Source organism: Bombina bombina, chromosome 1, assembly GCF_027579735.1.
Source record: "Bombina bombina isolate aBomBom1 chromosome 1, aBomBom1.pri, whole genome shotgun sequence".
Taxonomy (NCBI): Eukaryota; Metazoa; Chordata; class Amphibia; order Anura; family Bombinatoridae; genus Bombina; species Bombina bombina.
This window is the reverse complement of record NC_069499.1, coordinates 1,370,127,732-1,370,148,292: the sequence shown is the minus strand read 5'-3', so window position 1 is coordinate 1,370,148,292 and position 20,561 is coordinate 1,370,127,732. Positions and strand designations below refer to the sequence as shown.

General features: G+C 42.9%; 1 protein-coding gene across 1 annotated transcript in view; it reads left to right on the top strand.

Moving 5' to 3' along the window:
- Nucleotides 1-20,561, top strand: part of INTS3 (integrator complex subunit 3) — an 883,995-nt gene that overhangs the window by 239,360 nt on the left and 624,074 nt on the right. The window contains 3 exon segments of the mRNA XM_053719732.1: nt 9,546-9,564; nt 9,567-9,675; nt 10,883-11,016. Of these exon segments, the coding sequence (XP_053575707.1) occupies nt 9,546-9,564; nt 9,567-9,675; nt 10,883-11,016 (262 nt within the window).

The window sequence follows — 20,561 nt, the reverse complement described above, 5'->3', positions numbered from 1 at the left end:
CCCTGGGCGTTGGAAATTATATCCCAGGGATATCTTCTGGACTTCAAAGCTTCTCCTCCAAAAGGGAGATTTCACCTTTCACAATTATCTGCAAACCAGATAAAGAGAGAGGCATTCTTACACTGTGTTCAAGACCTCCTAGTTATGGGAGTGATCCATCCAGTTCCAAAGGAGGAACAGGGACAGGGATTTTACTCAAATCTGTTTGTGGTTCCCAAAAAAGAGGGAACCTTCAGACCAATTTCTCCAACATAGGTGTGTCCGGTCCACGGCGTCATCCTTACTTGTGGGATATTCTCTTCCCCAACAGGAAATGGCAAAGAGCCCAGCAAAGCTGGTCACATGATCCCTCCTAGGCTCCGCCTACCCCAGTCATTCTCTTTGCCGTTGTACAGGCAACATCTCCACGGAGATGGCTTAGAGTTTTTTAGTGTTTAACTGTAGTTTTTATTATTCAATCAAGAGTTTGTTATTTTAAAATAGTGCTGGTATGTACTATTTACTCAGAAACAGAAAAGAGATGAAGATTTCTGTTTGTATGAGGAAAATGATTTTAGCACCGTAACTAAAATCCATGGCTGTTCCACACAGGACTGTTGAGAGCAATTAACTTCAGTTGGGGGAACAGTGTGCAGTCTCTTACTGCTTGAGGTATGACACATTCTAACAAGACGATGTAATGCTGGAAGCTGTCATTTTCCCTATGGGATCCGGTAAGCCATGTTTATTAAGATAGTAAATAAGGGCTTCACAAGGGCTTTTTAAGACTGTAGACTTTTTCTGGGCTAAATCGATTCATTATTAACACATATTTAGCCTTGAGGAATCATTTATTCTGGGTATTTTGATATGATTATATCGGCAGGCACTGTTTTTGACACCTTATTCTTTAGGGGCTTTCCCTAATCATAGTCAGAGCCTCATTTTCGCGCCGGTATGGCGCACTTGTTTTTGAGGACAGCATGGCATGCAGCTGCATGTGTGTGGAGCTCTGATACTTAGAAAGGTCTTTCTGAAGGCATCATTTGGTATCGTATTCCCCTTTGGGCTTGGTTGGGGTCTCAGCAAAGCAGATATCCAGGACTGTAAAGGGGTTAAATATAAAAACGGCTCCGGTTTCCGTTATTTTAAGGGTTAAAGCTTCCAAATTTGGTGTGTGCAATACTTTAAGGCTTTAAGACACTGTGGTGAAATTTTGGTGAATTTTGAACAATTCCTTCATACTTTTTCGCAATTGCAGTAATAAAGTGTGTTTCGTTTAAAATTTAAAGTGACAGTAACGGTTTTATTTTAAAACGTTTTTTGTGCTTTGTTATCAAGTTTATGCCTGTTTAACATGTCTGAACCTACCAGATAGATTGTGTTCTGACTGTGGGGAAACCAAGGGTTCCTTTTCATTTAACTATATGTATTTATTATGTCATAAAAAAAAAAAAAAAAAAAAAAAAAAAAAAAAAAAAATTCTGTAGAGCATGAGAACGCTGATGATATGGTTTCTGAAGGGCCCCTACACCAGTCTGAGGGGGCCAGGGAGGTTTTGTCTGAGGGAGAAATTTCAGATTCAGGAAACATTTCTCAACAAGCTGAACCTGATGTGATTACTTTTAAATTTAAGTTGGAACATCTCCGCGCTCTGCTTAAGGAGGTGTTATCCAATTTGGATGATTGTGATTATCTGGTCATTCCAGAACCACTATGTAAAATGGAAAAGTTCTTAGAGGCCCCGGGGCCCCCCGAAGCTTTTCCTATATCCAAGCGGGTGGCGTACATTGTTAGTACAGAATGGGACAGGCCCGGTATACCTTTAGTACCTCCCCCCATATTTATAAAATTGTTTTCCTATAGTCGACACCAGAAAGGACTGATGGCAGACAGTCCCCAAGGTCGAGGGGGCGGTTTCTACTCTACACAAGCGCGCCACTATACCCATAGAAGATAGTTGTGCTTTCCAAGATCCTATGGATAAAAAATTAGAAGGTCTGCTAAAGATGTTTGTTCAGCAAGGTTCCCTTCTACAACCAATTGCATGCATTGTCCCTGTCACTGCAGCCGCGTGTTTCTAGTTTGATGAGCTAGGAAAGGCGATTATTAGTAATTCTTCTTCTTATGAGGAGATTATGGACAGAATTCGTGCTCTTAAATTGGCTAATTCTTTCACCCTAGACGCCACCTTGCAATTGGCTAGGTTAGCGGCGAAAAAATTCTGGGTTTGCTATTGTGGCGCAGAGCGCTTTGGTTTAAAATCTTGGGCAGCGGATGCGTCTTCCAAGAACAAATTGCTTGACATTCCTTTCAAGGGGAAAACACTCTTTGGCCCTGACTTGAAAGAGATTATCTCTGATATCACTGGGGGCAAGGGCCACGCCCTTCCTCAGGATAGGTCTTTTCAAGACCAAAAATAAACCTAAGTTTCGTCCCTTTCGCAGAAACGGATCAGCCCCAAGGGCTACGTCCTCTAAGCAGGAAGGTAATACTTCTCAAGCCAATCCAGCCTGGAGACCTATGCAAGGCTGGAACAAAGGAAAGCAGGCCAGGAAACCTGCCACTGCTACCAAGACAGCATGAAATGCGGGCCCCCGATCCGGGACCGGATCTGGTGGGGGGCAGACTCTCTCTCTTCGCTCAGGCTGGGGCAAGAGATGTTCTGGACCCTTGGGCGCTAGAAATAGTCTCCCAAGGTTATTCTCTGGAGTCAAGGGGCTTCCTCCAAGGGGGAGGTTCCACAGGTCTCAGTTGTCTTCAGACCACATAAGAAGACAGGCATTCTTACATTGGTAGAAGACCTGCTAAAAATGGGAGTGATTCATCCTGTTCCATTAGGAGAACAAGGGATGGGGTTCTACTCCAATCTGTTCATAGTTCCCAAAAAATGAGGGAACGTTCAGACCAATCTTAGATCTCAAGATCTTGAACAAGTTTCTCAAGGTTCCATCGTTCAAGATGGAAACCATTCGAACACTTCTTCCTTCCATCCAGGAAGGTCAATTCATGACAAGGTGGATTTCAAAGGATGCGTATCTACATATTCCTATCCACAAGGAACATCATCGGTTCCTAAGGTTTGAATTCCTGGACAAGCATTTCCAGTTGTGGCGTTTTCCTTTCGGATTAGCCACTGCTCCTAGGATTTTCTCATAGGTACTAGGGTCCCTTCTGGCTGTGCTAAGACCAAGGGGCATTGCTGTAGTACCTTACTTGGACGACATTCTGATTCGAGCGTCGTCCCTTCCTCAAGTAAAGGCTCACACGGACATTGTCCTGGCCTTTCTCAGATCTCCACGGATGGAAAGTGAACGTGGAAAAGAGTTCTCTATCTCCGTCAACGAGGGTTCCCTTCTTGGGACTATAATAGCCTCCTTAGAAATGAGGATTTTCTGACAGAAGCCAGAAAAACAAAACTTCTAGACTCTTGTCGGATACTTCATTCGTTCCTCTTCCTTCCATAGCGCAGTGCATGGAAGTGATAGGTTTGATGGTAGCGGCAATGGACATAGTTCCTTTTGTGCGCATTCATCTAAGACCATTACAACTGTTCCTGCTCAGTCAGTGGAATGGGGACTATTCAGACTTGTCTCCGAAGATACAGTAAATCAGAGGACCAGAGACTCATTCCGTTGGTGGCTGTCCCTGGACAACCTGTCACAAGGGATGACACTACCGCAGACCAGAGTGGGTCATTGTCACGACGACGCCAAGTCTGATGGGCTGGGGGCGCGGTCTGGGGATCCCTGAAAGCTCAGGGTCTTTGGTCTCGGGTAGAATCTCTTCTACCGATAATATTCTGGAACTGAGAGCGATATTCAATGCTCTCAAAGCTTGGCCTCAGCTAGCGAGGCCAAGTTCATACATCAACCATCAGGGGGGAACAAGGAGTTCCCTAGCGATGGAAGAAGTGACCAAAATCATTCTATGGGCGGAGTCTCACTACCTGCCACCTGTCTGCTATCCACATCCCAGGAGTGGAAAATTGGGAAGCGGATTTTCTGAGTCTGTCAGACATTGCATCCGGGGTGAGTGGGAACTCCATCCGGAAATCTTTGCCCAAGTCACTCAAGCGTGGGGCATTCCAGACATGGATCTGATGGGCCTCTCGTCAGAACTTCATAGTTCCTTACTACGGGTACAGATCCAGGATCCCAAGGCGGCTCTAGTGATGCACTAGTAGCACCTTGGACCTTCAAACTAGCTTATGTGTTCCCGCCGTTTCCTCTCATCCCCAGGCTGGTAGCCAGGATAATCAGGAGAGGGCGTCGGTGATTTTGATAGCTCCTGCGTGGCCACGCAGGACTTGTATGCAGATCTGGTGAATATGTCATCGGCTCCACCATGGAAGCTACCTTTGAGACGAGACCTTCTTGTTCTAGGGTCCGTTCGAACCCACTCCCAGCTGACTGCTTGGAGATTGAACGCTTGATCTTATCAAAGCGAGGGTTGCTCAGAAAGCCTGTAACCTAGAAAAATTACACAATAATTTGGTATATCTGTTGGTGTGAATCTGCAGGATTCCCTTGGGGACAAGGTTAAGATTCCTAAGATTCTATCCTTCCTTCAGAAGGATTGGAAAGGATTATCTGCAAGTTCCTTGATGGGACAGATTTCTGCCTTGTCTGTGTTACTTCACAAAAGCTGGCAGCTGTGCCAGATGTTCTAGCCTTTGTTCAGGCTCTGGTTAGAATCAAGCCTGTTTACAAAATTTTGACTCCTCCTTGGAGTCTCAACCTAGTTCTTCTTCCAGTTCTTCAGGGGGTTCCGTTTGAACCCTTACATTCCTGTTGATATTAAGTTATTATCTTGGAAAGTTTTGTTTTTTGGTTGCAATTTCTTCTGCTAGAAGAGTTTCAGAATTATCTGCTCTGCAGTGTTCTTCCTCCTTATCTGGTGTTCCATGCAGATAAGGTGGTTTTGCGTACTAAACCTGGTTTCTTCCAAAAGTTGTTTCTAACAAAGAACATTAACCAGGAGATAGTTGTGCCTTCTTTGGTCCTAATCCAGTTTCAAAGAGACGAACGTTGTGGCACAACTTGGATGTAGTTCGTGCTCTCAAATTTTACTTAGCAGCATACTAAGGTTTTCAGACAAACATTTGTCTTTGTTTGTTGTTTATTCGGGTAAAACGGAGAGGTCAAAAAAGCAACTTCTACCTCTCTCTCTCCTTCTGGATTAAAAAGCATTATCCGATTGGCTTATGAGACTGCCGGACGGCAGCCTCCTGAAAGAATCACGCTCACTTCCACTAGGGCTGTGGCTTCCACATGGGGCCTTCAAGACGAGGCTTCTGTTGATCAGATATGTAGAGGCAGCGACTTGGTCTTCACTGCACACTTTTTCTAAATTTTACAAATTTGATACTTTTGCTTCTTCTGAGGCTATTTTTTGGGAGAAAGGTTTTGCAAGCCGTGGTGCCTTCCATTTAGGTGACCTGATTTTGCTCCCTCCCTTCATCCGTGTCCTAAAGCTTTGGTATTGTGTCTCCCACAAGTAAGGATGACGCCGTGTGGACCGGACACTACCTATGTTGGAGAAAACAGAATTTAGGTTTACCTGATAAATTACTTTCATTCCAACGGTGTGTCCGGGCCCCCGGGCCCGCCCTGGTTTTTTTAATCAGGTCTGATAATTTATTTTCTTTAACTACAGTCACCACGGTAACATATGTGTTTCTCCTATGCAAATATTCCTCCTTAACGTCGGTCGAATGACTGGGGTAGGCGGAGCCTAGGAGGGATCATGTGACCAGCTTTGCTGGGCTCTTTGCCATTTCCTGTTGGGGAAGAGAATATCCCACAAAGTAAGGATGACGCCGTGGACCGGACACACCGTTGGAGAAAGTAATTTATCAGGTAAACATAAATTCTGTTTTTTGAGATCTCAAGATTTTAAACAAATTCCTCAGAGTTCCACCTACCTATGATCCAGGAGGGTCAATACATGACTACAGTGGATTTAAAGGATGCTTATCTTCACATTTCCGATACCACAAAGATCATCATCGGTTTCTCAGGTTTGCCTTCCTAGACGGGCATTACCAGTTTGTAGCTCTTTCCTTTTGGGTTAGCTACAGCCCCAAGAATCTTTACGAAGGTTCTGGGGTCACATCTGGCGGTCCTAAGGCCGCGGGGCATAGCAGTGGCCCCTTATTCAGACGACATTCTGATACAGGCGTCAAATTTCCAAATTGCCAAGTCTCATACGGACATAGTTCTGGCATTTCTGAGGTCACATGGGTGGAAGGTGAACGAGGAAAAGAGTTCTCTATCCCCTCTCACAAGAGTCTCCTTTCTGGGAACTCTATAGATTCTGTAGAAATGAGGATTTACCTGACAGAGTCCAGGTTATCAAAACTTCTAAAAACTTCTAATTCCTGCCGTGTTCTTTATTCATTTCTCGCCCTTCGGTGGCTCAGTGTATGGAAGTAATCGGCTTAATGGTAGCTGCAATGGACATAGTGCCGTTTGCACGTCTACATCTCAGACCGCTGCAACTATGCATGCTCAGTCAGTGGAATGGGGATTACACAGATTTGTCCCCCTCTACTAAATCTGGATCAAGAGACCAGGGATTCTCTTCTCTGGTGGCTATCTCGGGTCCATCTGTCCATGGCGCAGGCCAGATTGGACAATTGTAACGACAGATGCCAGTCTTCTAGGCTGGGGGGCAGTCTGGAACTCTCTGAAGGCTCAGGGATCGTGGACTCAGGAGGAGACACTCCTTCCAATAAACATTCTGGAACTGAGGCGATATTCAATGCTCTTCAGGCTTGGCCTGAGCTAGCGACAATGAGGTTCATCAGATTTCAGTCGGACAACATCACGACTGTGGCTTACATCAACCATCAAGGTGGAACAAGGAGTTCCCTAGCAATGTTAGAAGTCTCAAAGATAATTCGCTGGGCAGAGTTTCACTCTTGCCACCTATCAGCTATCCATATCCCAGGTGTAGAGAACTGGGAGGCGGATTTTCTAAGTCGACAGACTTTTCATCCGGGGGAGTGGGAACTCCATCCGGAGGTGTTTGCACAATTGATTCATCGTTGGGGCAAACCAGAACTGGATCTCAATGGCGTCTCGCCAGAATGCCCAAGCTTCCTTGTTACGGGTCCAGGTCCAGGGACCCCAAGACAACGCTGATAGATGCTCTAGCAGCGCCTTGGTCCTTCAACCTGGCTTATGTGTTTCCACCGTGTTCCTCTGCTCCCTCGTCTGATTGCCAAAATCAAGCAGGAGAGAGCATCAGTGATCTTGATAGCGCCTGCGTGGCCATGCAGGACTTGGTATGCAGATCTGGTGGACATGTCATCCTTTCCACCATGGACTCTGCCGCTGAGACAGGACCTTCTACTTCAAGGTCCTTTCAACCATCCAAATCTAATTTCTCTGAGGCTGACTGCCTGGGAGATTGACGCTTGATTTTATCAAAGCGTGGTTTCTCCGAGTCAGTCATTGATACCTTAATTCAGGCACGAAAGCCTGTCACCAGGAAAACTATCATAAGATATGGCGTAATTATCTTTATTGGTGTGAATCCAAGGGCTACTCATGAGTAAGGTCAGGATTCCCAGGATATTATCTTTTCTCCAAGAAGGATTGGAGAAAGGATTGTCAGCCAGTTCCTTAAAGGGACAGATTTCTGCGCTGTCTATTCCTTTTGCACAAGCGTCCTGGGCGGATGTTCCAGACGTTCAGGCATTTTGTCAGGCTTTAGTTAAAATCAAGCCTGTGTTTAAACCTGTTACTCCACCTTGGGAGATTAAATTTGGTTCTGAAAGTTTCTTCAGGGGGTTCTTTGAACCTCTTCATTCCATAGATATCAAACTTTTTATCTTGGAAAGTTCTTTTTTTTGGTAGCTATTTCCTCGGCCTCGTAGAGTTTCCGAGTTATCTGCCTACAATGTGATTCTCCTTATCTGATCCTTCCATGCAGATAAGGTAGTTCTGCGTACCAAACCTGGGTTTTTACCTAAGGTGGTACTATATAAGAATATCAATCAGGAGATTGTTGTTCCATCATTGTGTCCTAATCCTTCTTCAAAGACGGAACGTCTATTACACAATCTTGACGTGGTTCGTGCTTTAAAGTATTATTTACAAGCTACTAAAGATTTTCGTCAAACATCTGCTTTGTTTGTTATCTACTCTGGACAGAGGAGAGGCCAAAAGGCTTCGGCAAACCTCTTTCGTTTGGCTAAGAAGTATAATCCGCTTAGTTTGAGACTGCTGGCCAGCAGCATCCTGAAAGGATTGCAGCTCATTCTACTAGAGCTGTGGCTTCCACATGGGCCTTTAAAACATGAGGCTTCTGTTGAACAGATTTGCAAGGCGGCGACTGGGTCTTCGCTCATACCTTTTTCAAAATTCTATAAATTTGATACTTTTGCTTCTTCGGAGGCTATTTTTGGGAGGTTTTACAGGCAGTGGGTACCTCCGTTTAAGTACCTGCCTTGTCCCCTCCCTTCATCCGTGTACTTTAGCTTTGGTATTGGTATCCACAAGTAATGGATGATCCGTGGACTGGATACACCTTACAATAGAAAACATAATTTATGCTTACCTGATAAATTTGTTTCTCTTGTGGTGTATCCAGTCCACGGCCCCGCCTGTCCATTTTAAAGGCAGGTATTTTTTAATTTTAAACTACAGTCACCACTGCACCCTAAGGTGTTTCTCCTTTCTCTGCTTGTCTTCGGTCGAATGACTGGATATGCAGTTAGGGGGAGGAGCTATTAAGCAGCTCTGCTGTGGGTGATCCTCTTGCAACTTCTGTTTGGGAAGGAGAATATCCCACAAGTAATGGATGATCCGTGGACTGGATTACACCACAAGAGAATTTTTTTTATCAGGTAACCATAAATTATGTTTTCTTTCCAGCTGTGTCTGTGCATTAGGTTAATGAGGACTCATCCTGCTGTGTGTACATGCATCTGTGTGCATGCTCTGTTATAATGGGGGTCTCATGTCACGCTGTGTGCATGACACTAATATAACTAGAAGTGCCTGTTAAGCTGTGTGTATGAGTGACAGAGTAATAGGGGGCTTAAATGCTATACAGACCGTTTTTTGATGTCAGGATAATTGGCTTTAGTACAGCTATGTGTTTGTATACCAGAATGGCACTGACAAATCTTAGTTATTTGTGTTATCATGAAGTCACAGAGAGAGAGGGTTAACTGTCAGAGCTGTAGGGACCTTACATTTTGAACGCAATGTTCTCTAGCTCTTGTGGGACAGGTAAAAAAAAAGCTCCTTTCTCTACTATTCACTCTCGTCTCATTTCAGCTCTTTTTTTTCTCCTCTATTAAATTCATTCTTTTTTACCTTTTCCATCATCTCAGTTATATTTAATTCACCACTATTTTATGAGCATCTTTATTTCTCTTGCACCCCATACTTAACCAACTTTTATTGCTTCTTCTCCATTTTCACTTTCTTTTTACCTCTCCTATCTTTCTCATCCTTTTTTTTTTTACATCCTCTTTATCAACTTTATTGTCTTTCTCCTCATATTCCCTTTTCATGTTTCACCCCTACCTCTTCCCTCTATCCCTCCAGTTCATGGACTGCTTCATGATAGTCGGGACCTGGTGCGACTCCTACAGAATGTGGCCAGGATCCCAGAATTTGAGGCTTTGTGGCGGGACATGATGCATAATCCTCAAGCTTTGAACTCCCAGGTTTACAGGTAATTCAGCATTTATTGCTTTAATCTTGTTCAGCAACACTTGAAGGGACAGTCTAATCCAACATTTTTATAGTTTAGGAAGATAGATAATCCCTTTATAAAACCCATTCCCCAGTTTTGCATAAACAACACAGTTATATTAATACAATTTTTACCTCTGTGATTACTTTGTATCTAAGCCTCTGCAGACTGCCTCTTTAGCTCAGTTATATTCACAGACTTTGCATTTTAGACAATTAGTGAGGACTCATGAATAACTCCACTGGAGTGAGCACAATATTATCTATGGCAGCACTGTCTTGCTTGTGAAAAGCCATGAAAATGCCAAGAGATAAAGACAACCTGCAGTGGTTTAGAAACAGGCAGAAATTTAGATGTTTAAAAGGTTATTAAGTATTATTAATATAAAAATGTTGGTTGTGCAACGATGGGAATGGGTAGTAAAGGGTTATCTTATCTGTCTTTTTAAACAATACAAATATTGGATTAGACTGTCTCTTTAATGACTTTGTGTGAATATGCAGAAGATGAAATTCCCAATGTGAAGTTGTATTTCAATTTACCAAATAATGTAAGCGTGCACAATGAAGTTAAATTATGACATTTATTATTTAATCTTCGACTGTAAAGTGTTTTTTTTTTTTTTTTTTATTGATCTCTTCTCCTCTGCTTGGATGCTGTTCCATGCAAAGTTGGATTTCTTCACGTTTGCATTGCTTTCCATTGTTCTTCGAGCATTACCTCTTTTTACTGCCTTTCTTTTTCTGAAATACTGTTCAGTCATCTCTCATTATGGGCTGAAAAGGGGAGGAGTAATGGTTTGGGCGCCCTCTCACCTCCCCCACCTGAATCGGGGAGCCTAATTAGTTCTCTGCTCCCCGCTCGTGTTGGCTCGGTGGAAACATCTATTTTTAGCAACACTCTTGTCTAAAGCTACTCAATTCAGCGCCTGCCTGCTTGACTCCCATTATATTCCCTGCTTGCAAGACTCCAGCCCTATACTGTTTCAGATTTCTTACCCCTTGAGGACTTAGGGTTGGGAACAATGATTTCCCCCCTAGTCCTATTCTCATTTGAATAGTTCTATCTGAAGGAGGGTAATGCACCTGTAGGTAAATGTGTTGGGCACAGAAAAAAGGATCTTCCTAGCTGTCACTGTCAGTGTTATGCTATATAATGAGATCAGTCACTTTATTTTTTCCCAAAGCCCTGTAAACATGTATTGTCAAAACTGCACTAAAATGAGCTTGACAGATGGTGTTGGAGAAAGGCAGAGGAAAGAGGAGAATTTTCATATACATGCCTCATACCACAGTGTTCTCCACACAATGTTTCCAGCTGGTTGGCATTATTAAGTAGCCGGGTGGGACAGTGTAATATTTTCTATAATTTTCTGCTATCCCAAAGCACAAATTAATTGCATAATTTAACATACATGGATTTGATGATAATTTTCTTGATAAACGGGGGAGAGTCCACAGCTGCATTCATTACTTTTGGGAAATACAGAACCTGGCCACCAGGAGGAGGCAAAGACACCCCAGCCAAAGGCTTAAATACCTCCCCCACTTCCCCTCCTCCCTAGTCATTCTTTTGCCTCTCGTCACAGGAGGTTGGCAGAGAAGTGTTAGAAGTTCCGGTTGTCTCTTATGGAGGGTAGTACTCTTCAGAATGGGACTGGAGTTTAAGTAGTCCATTTCACATATAAGAAGTAAACGTGGGCTGAAACATTGGTGTACTAGTGTAACAGTTGTTATTGCAATATCCAACCAGTAGTAGTGCTATGCATATATATAAATAAGAGCCAGTGTCATGGAATATAGCAAGTTCAATAGCAGGAGAATAACAGTTGACCATGAGTTATAGCACCCACCTCTGACACAATGAACCTAAAATGTAAAGCAATATATAGAAAACACGGGTGACTGGAACATATAACAATGAAAACCTCGATTTTTATGTCATATAACTAATGATCCCTACCCGGAGATAAGTAATCTATAGACTAAAAATGGTGAGAGGTAGGGAGTTGGCTTTTGTCTGGGCCTCACATAGGCCTGAGTGCATCGGGGGGGGGGGGGGGGATTCAGCGGGCAAGAGCCGCTCAAAATGGGGGGGGAAATGGGAGGGCGGAGCCAGTTAGGGATGCTGGAGAGGTAAATACTACAGGGCCATTAAACTTAATAGTGTATAGAGCTCTAATATGGGAGATTGGATATCAACAGTGGCTGTGGTCAGTAAACTATGCGAAAGCTGGGAAATGAACTTCTAGGCTAGCTACCAAGAAGAAATACCATTTTAATAAACGTTGAGCTAGCCCAGTGGGGACAAGGATCACACTGGTGAAACATAAATAGGAACCCATATTTCTAGCAAAAAAGTCTTGGGTATGGACCAATGCATAGACAAATCTGGTGACTGCAGTATATATAAAATAAATTGGGCTAATGATAATGGTTTGAATTAGGCATACCCAAGCTGTACCTATATACTAGAGGTATCGCATGAGACTTGTTACTATACTTAAGCTGTATCTATATACTAGAGTCACTATGTATACACTAGAGGGCACAGCATTATACTTGTTACTATACACAAGCTATACCCATATACTAGAGGCACTGTATTAGACTTGTTACTATACATAAGCTCTACCTGTATATTAGAGGTCCTATATTAGATTTGTTACTACATGCAAGCTGTACTTATATACTAGAGGGCCCTGTACTAGATTTTTTACTATATACAAGCTGTCCCTTCATACTAAAGGCACTGTATTATGCTTGTTACTATACACAAGCTGTATCTATATACTAGATGGTACTGTATGCGACTTGTTACTATCCATAAGCCGTACCTATATACTAAAGGGACTGTATTATACTTATTACTATACATAAGCTGTACCAACATACTAGAGACACTGTATTAGACTTGTTACTATACACAAGCTGAACTTATATCCTAGGGGGCACTATATAAGACTTGTTACTATATACAAACTATATCTATATACTGAAGGCACTGTATTAGGCTTATTACTATACACAAGCTGCATCTATGTACTAGAGGCCCTGTATGAGACTTACTATGTACCATCTGTACCTATATAAACGTTAGTGTCCACACAGGTAAAGCATGCTGTTGAACATAGCCTATAATAACAATCTATGTGAAACAATTCTCATGCAACTACATATATATTGGGCTTTTTATCAAACACATGGGAATCTATAGTGATTATATAAGAAAAAGAGCTAGTGAAATAGCTAAATCTAGGGCCTTAAACTATCTGAGTTACTGAGGACTTCAGGAAATATCTGTCTGGATGAGCATAGTGAGCAATCTCTCCTAAGAAACAACAGGTACAGAACATACAGAAAGTGCATTAAGTAAACCTAAACTAAAAACTGTACCCAGAGAAAAGGCATACAAGTGGCTCCTAAAGTGTGTGAGACTTATTAGGTGGTTAGGGGTAACTGAAAGAATAAGCACATCATACATGTGTAGTATGGTGTTGATGGTATATACAATATACAATAGGATGAAATTAAAACCTTGTTGGCAGAAAAGAACCTGCTGACCCAGGGAGCTAAACAACCAAACATAGAATCCCCTACCATCTTAATTACTGGTAACGTAGCTAGAGGTATCTGTCCACATGAGTCTAGTGTGCAACATCAAAGATATTATAAGTGCAGAACACTCCTAGATTCCAGTCCACCAGATCTTACATGGGGCAAAAGTGGTATATAAAGACTGAAGTTAGTGATGCCAACAAGGAGAAAGGAGCTGTTAGAGAGACCTATGTGCAGGGTTAATAATTATCTTAGGCAAGTGAGTAACTGAATACCTCGTAAAAAATAATGAACAATGCCATCCTGATATAGCGTAATGTCAGAGTATAGTTAGGTGAATAGAATAAACAAGGTTAGTAAAGGTGCTAACTGTGTTGAACAAATAACAGGGTACATGTCCTCCCTATGCAATGATGCTGCTTTGAGTAAACATTGACTAGGGGGTTATCCAAAACCCAGCAGGGATGTCCATGAGCCCATAAATGTGTATAAGCTCTAGTTTTAGGATTACTAACAAGGAGAGAGGAGCAGTCAGTAAAACCAATATGCATGGCCAGTCCTAAATAAATGACTAACTCGGTACCCCCGTATAAAACTGACTGACCGTGTCACCTTGATCAACCAATACCCCTCCGGAGCATGCAGTCAAATCGGTATGTGTAGCACAGGTCCTTGTGTGATGGATAGAGAACCTTGATAAGGAAAAAGCACAGTTCCATCAGTCTCATACGTGTGGGGACTAATAGCCATAAGAGGTAAAGAGTATCCCTGCCGGCTAGCCTCTTTTCTATGAGCCAGGAAAAGGAGAGAGAAGTCTGCGGAAGGGTTCGGAGGTGAAAGAGGGTCCGTAGCTCCTTGTCCTACAGGCGCTGGGGTAATCTCACCAATGTGCCGTTCACATGTTGCCAAGGTAGGAATCTCAACCTCCCGGTCATCTCGATCAGATGCGACGAGGGTGGGAAGTTTCCAAGGGGAAGTAGTTATTGTGTTACATTGTCGGTACTCCTCTGACTCTTGTACTGTGATGTCTTCATCAGGCTGTATGTACACATCGTGCAATGACTGAGCGAGATCGGCAAACTGCTCGCACATTTTCTTTTCTAGCCGTGCAAACATAAGGCTGATAGTGTCCCAGAATAGCTGTGCATTCCATGTTGGGGTACAAATATGGGCAATAGAGGTAGGAAGTTTGCAGATAGTAGAAACAATGTCCGCTCTTAGGTTACCTCCGTTACCGGGTGTTGGGAAAGTATTTGCCCCCTCAGGTCTCAACGATCCAGCTTCCCTCAGTACGGTTACTCATAAGAGTATAAGTTGAACAGTGCATGGAGCAGTTGTCAGACTTTAATAGTTGCAAAAAATACTGCGATTCAGTGGCTTAATGAGATCTCTCTTTTCCGTTATGCTGTCAGCTATGACGGCCGTCTATGATGTGGTAATTTTTTAAAATCACTCCAATCACCTCCTTCTAGCTGCGCATAATTTTAGACTCTCCCCTTTACCTCAATCTCCGGTAATATTGGGACCACTAATATTGATATTTTAAGGGAGGGTTTATCTCTTGTTCAAGATGCTTACAAAATAATAATGTATGAGTCTTATGCTAGTCGCTGCATTTAGAGTTTGAAGTGTCCAAGCGGAACATAGGCAGACTTAGCTGATGAGAGATTGTTCTACCTTGTTGCTGAGGTAATGCCTGTAGTTGAGTGAGGGCCCCACGAACAGAATCTGCAGTCACAAATAAACCTTTGCATCCAAATACATATATGTTGTGCAGTTTGTGCGAGTCCAATGCACCTCCCCCAAGTAGCAGTTTTCAGCTCAGGCCTAGGCCCCAATGAGATGTAATATGAGAAGTTATATATGGGCAAAGTTGTGATGTTTACGATCCAGGACAACAGCTCACCTTTATACTCTCTGTCCTCCGTGAGGGATTTCTCAGCTTAGAACAGAATGAGTCGGCAACCCCGGTAGAAGATGGCCGAGGAGCTGTTGCGCCACAAGTGATTTACCGCAGGCTTTCACGTGGCTTACGGTGCAGGGCCAAAATGGCGCCGCCTCTGTGCGGCTTACAGTCTCTTAGCGGGATTTCAGGCCGTCTGCAGGCAAGTGCAGCTGATAGCCTGGGAGTACAATTACAGATGCGGTACGATGAAGGAAACAGGCTCCTCTGATTCTAAAGAGCTCTAGAGTGCGTTAGCCCCTTCAAAGCCTCCGATGTGAAGGTTCTGAAGTCTGAAGGCACCCAGCTGTTTGCTCCGTCGGCTTATGCTGTCAATCACAGCAATTAGGTGTTGCAGAAGGGATAACAGACTTGATGGGAATGATAATAATAAAATACAAAAGAAAAAGTAAGATAAAGGGGCAAATAATTTAAGGTTTTAAGAGGAAACAGAAAAGCTTCTCCCGCTGTTGGCACCGCCCCCCCCCCCCCCCCCGCTGTTTGTCTGTTTAAATTTGTCTATCCCTTTCGGGTTGCGACTTTCAGTGGCCTTGGACAGTACTTGGGTGCCCTATGTATAAGGCTGTTCTTGGTTGGGTAACAGTTTCTGTCCCTAGGGGCCTATATCAGACACGTGGTGCCTGTTGTACTTGGCTGGTCCAGTTGGGGTGCCGAGTGGCTCACTCTGGTTTTGAGTTTCATTTTCTTGTTCCTGTTACACGTTCTAGTTTGCCTAGATGCCAGGCTGGTCCTCGTTTATTTTTCTGGGGGCATCAGAGGGGATTGTGCTCAGTCCTGCTTGTCCTATCCATGTTTAGCAGTGGTTCCGAGGTTCGGATCCCGCTACGGTCTACTCTGTTGGCTCCTGTGCTCTTCAGGTGCTAGAGTTTTTTCTCCTTCCCAGAGTTGGTTGGGGGTTTTCCATGGAAATCCGTGGTGCCGGTGGCGTTTACTCGTCTCCTCTCTTGAGGATTCTGTTTCATTGATGACGGCATCTCTTCCTTTGGGTCAAGGTGGTTTGGGCTTTTTGTCCCCTTTCCTTGGGGCTATCCTTCTGGTCATCTGTTTCAGGAAGTTTAGGCCTTTTTGGGCTTGCTGCTTCTTCCAGGATCTCATCTGCGCCCATATTTTTGGAGCTTTGCAGATTATGTTGTCTCCTTTTTTCCCTGTGTATGCCCCTGCTTAAGCGTTTTGGGTTTTCCTCCGCCAGGGGTTAGAATGAGTGTTCATCGTATGTTCCTTGAGCTGTAGGTGCTTATGGGAAATTTCTAGGTTTGAGTTTCGTTCTCTTGTACCTTTTGGTTCTTATTCAGCTTTCCACTCTATATCTGTATGGGGTGTTTAACCCCTTTCTCAGACATAGACAAGAAACAATAAACTTACCCCAACACCAAACACCCTATTTAAGTGATACCGCCATCACACACGCTCTCCTGAGTAGGGCGCCACCCCTTGATTACGTCACCATCTTGGACAACGCAGGATAATGGTCCTGCAAAATTGTGACAAACATATACTTTATTAGATCCTAAAGCAAATACCAGACGAACCGTCTAACACCTAGAGTACAACACAAAGCTTAACAAGCTTGTCACGTACCATATAGAGTCAAATCGTCAAAGTAAACGCACATAATTACACTGGAACCGGCATCCGCTGTAGTAACCAATCCACATCAATCAGTCATCATAGCAACCACTGTATACAAACCCGCTGGCCAATTAAACTAGTCTCAAGCGGGGGTGGCGATAACTGGCGTGTTGTGGACAGGCTGCCAAAATATATAAATGACAGGTAGCAAGACCTATACTACTGGATATAGTGAATACTATATAAGTGGGAAACGCAAGGCACTGAGGGCAATGAGTCGATCAACTGTTAAAGAGTCACAGTGCACAGTTAATAACCGAGATACATCCAGCCACAGGATGTCTTGCGTGTTTCCATCACAAAGATCGAATAAAACGGCCCCAAGAGTAAACATCCTAGTACACGTACACGTGATAGTATAAACCAGGGGCTGGGGCGATTAACCGCATATGTGGGTTTTAAACTGTGATTAACTGCCGTGATTCAAAAACCGTGAGTCCTGCGGTTTTATGTGGAGGTGGGGCCTGGGTGGACATCACGTCACGACGATCGTTGCCGTGTGAATACAATGGAAGGAGCCGGTCCCGGACCACTGGTAAACAGTGACATGTTCTGGCCTAGCATATAGCATACAGAGGCGACCCCTGCGGGGCATAGAAGAGTGGAGACACGTGGTCAAGGTGGGTTGCTCACTCAGGCGACTGGAGGCAAGCAAGTGAGAAACATGCACTACGAGCAGAATAAAGCAGCGATCTGACTGCTCTGCCACACCCTGCTCGAGATTGGGCTAGTGTAATTAGCCAGCGGGTTTGTATACAGTGGTTGCTATGATGACTGGTTGATGCTGACTGGCTATTGCAGCAGATGCCGGTTCCGGTGTAATTCTCTTCATGATATAGATGGGATGCGGGCTCCCATTTTCCTGCATGGCTAATGTAATATATTATCATGTTTCTACTATTATGTGTTTGTGTTCACTCTTGGGGACGTTTTATTCGATCTTTGTGATGAAGACACATAAGACATCCTGTGGCTGGATGTATTTTGGTTATTAACTGTTCACTATCTGTGACTCTAACAGTTGATCGACTCCTTGCCCTCAGTGCCTTGTGTTTCCCACTTATATAGTATTCCCTATATCCAGCAGTATAGGTCTCTCTACCTGTCATTTATATATTTTGGCAGCTTGTCCACAACAAGCCAGTTATCGCCACCCCCCGCTTGAGACTTGGCTAGTTTAATTAGCCAGCGGGTTTGTATACAGTGGTTGCTATGATGACTGGTTGATGCGAATTGGCTACTACAGCGGATGCTGTTTCCGGTGTAATTGTGTGTGTAATTTGACGATTTGACTCTATATGATACGTGACAAGCTTGTTAAGCTTTGTGTTGTACTCTAGGCGTTAGACAGGGTTTGGTATTTGCTTTAGGATCTAATTTTGCAGGACCGATATCCTGCGTTGCCCAAGATGGTGACGTCATCAAGGGGTGGCGCCCTACTCGGGAGAGCGTGTGTGATGGCGGTATCACATAAATAGGGTGTTTGGTGTTGGGGTACGTTTCTTGTTTCTTGTCTATGTCTGAGGAAGGGGTTAAACTCACCGAAAACGTTCACATTTAAAGAATAAAATGTGTTAAAAGTCCTGGTGAGTGCACTCTTTCTTGGTAATATATATATATATATATATATATATATATATATATATATAATATATATTATATCTAAAGAGAGAGAGAAAATGGCACATAGTGATGTCATTTAAAAAGAGACAGGGATTTCAGCACTCTTTTACAAAATACTAAGACACTTGTTTCTGATACAATATCAATGTTTTATGTAGCAGTTAAACATCCACCCCCACAGGGGTCCGAGCCTTTACACAGTGCAAAATAGAATAAAGAATAAACCATAACCATAAAAGTAAATATGATGCCTCCTAAGAAGACATCTAAACACTTAAATAAATAAATAAATAATAGGACCGGCCCTATGACAATCCACCGTATACGGTGTAAAGACAGCGTAGGCTGTTGAGAAAATACGTAACCAGGATATAGGTTTTTGAAATAAGTGAGAAATTTGTTCCTCAAAATTATGTTCAGGACCATATTAGTTTTAGTGTAAACTGAACTTATAGAGGTCATAATAAACAGTTCTCACTTACCACATCATTTCAAAATATATATATACTGGAATGTTAACGGAACTTATAGCAAAACAACATACATAACATTCAATAATGCATGAATACAAGTTTGCAAGAGCGGTTGTAACAAGTCGCATATCTGTGTTGGTTATTGCAACATTGTTAAATCCAGATACAGTCTGTATTTAGAGCAGGTGAAGCGTATTGTAAAACAGTCTTGTATTAGTATGCACATATGCAGATGGCAGCGATAGTTGTTGGAAAGCTGTAAAGCAGGTAAAGCAGGTAAGGTGAGTGCTTCAAGGCCAGTAAAATAGGCAAGCAATATTAGTGAAAGTTAGTCAGACATTTTTTCGGACTGTTTCAGACAGTCAACACAGCCTCCGTAGGCAGCATGTGAAAAGAATAAGACACTGGTGTAATGCAGGGAGAAGTGTAGGAGGATACTGAGTTGTTAAATAGTATCTCTCTGTCAACCACACTAATCCTGATAGAGCCCTGAGGAAGCCCGTTGTTCCTGATCACGAGGGGTGAAACATGTGTTGGCTAGCTGATTGGCCCATGTGACATCCACGCTGCCGGTGTTTGTTTTTTTGACACGGAACGGAGCGGTCTCTACATTGAGCAGATGATTTCCAAACAAGTCTTCTAAGATGGAATAGAGTATATTGAACTACTCTGAAGTATGGTAATATCGTATGCTGTTGAAAAGTGCTATATGGCTATATACATATGAACTATGCTTTAGCAAAAGTGAAGTTAGTGCATGCAAGAAAACAGTCTATCTGCATACTATCAGGATTAGTGTGGTTGACAGAGAGATACTATTTAACAACTCAGTATCCTCCTACACTTCTCCCTGCATTACACCAGTGTCTTATTCTTTTCACATGCTGCCCACGGAGGCTGTGTTGACTGTCTGAAACAGTCCGAAAAAATGGCTGACTAACTTTCACTAATATTGCTTGCCCATTTTACTGGCCTTGAAGCACTCACCTTACCTGCTTTACCTGCTTTACAGCTTTCCAACAACTATCGCTGCCATCTGCATATGTGCATACTAATACAAGACTGTTTTACAATACGCTTCACCTGCTCTAAATACAGACTGTATCTGGATTTAACAATGTTGCAATAACCAACACAGATATGCGACTTGTTACAACCGCTCTTGCAAACTTGTATTCATGCATTATTGAATGTTATGTATGTTGTTTTGCTATAAGTTCCATTAACATTCCAGTATATATATATTTTGAAATGATGTGGTAAGTGAGAACTGTTTATTATGACATCTATAAGTTCAGTTTACACTAAAACTAATATGGTCTGAACATAATTTTGAGGAACAAATTTCTAACTTATTTCAAAAACCTATATCCTGGTTACGTATTTTCTCAACAGCCTACGCTGTCTTTACACCGTATAAGGTGGATTGTCATAGGGCCGGTCCTATTATTTATTTATTTATTTATTTAAGTGTTTAGATGTCTTCTTAGGAGGCATCATATTTACTTTTATGGTTATGGTTTAATTTTGGTTTATTCTTTATTCTATTTTGCACTGTGTAACGGCTCAGACCCCTGTGGGGGGTGGATGTTTAACTGCTACATAAAACATTGATATTTT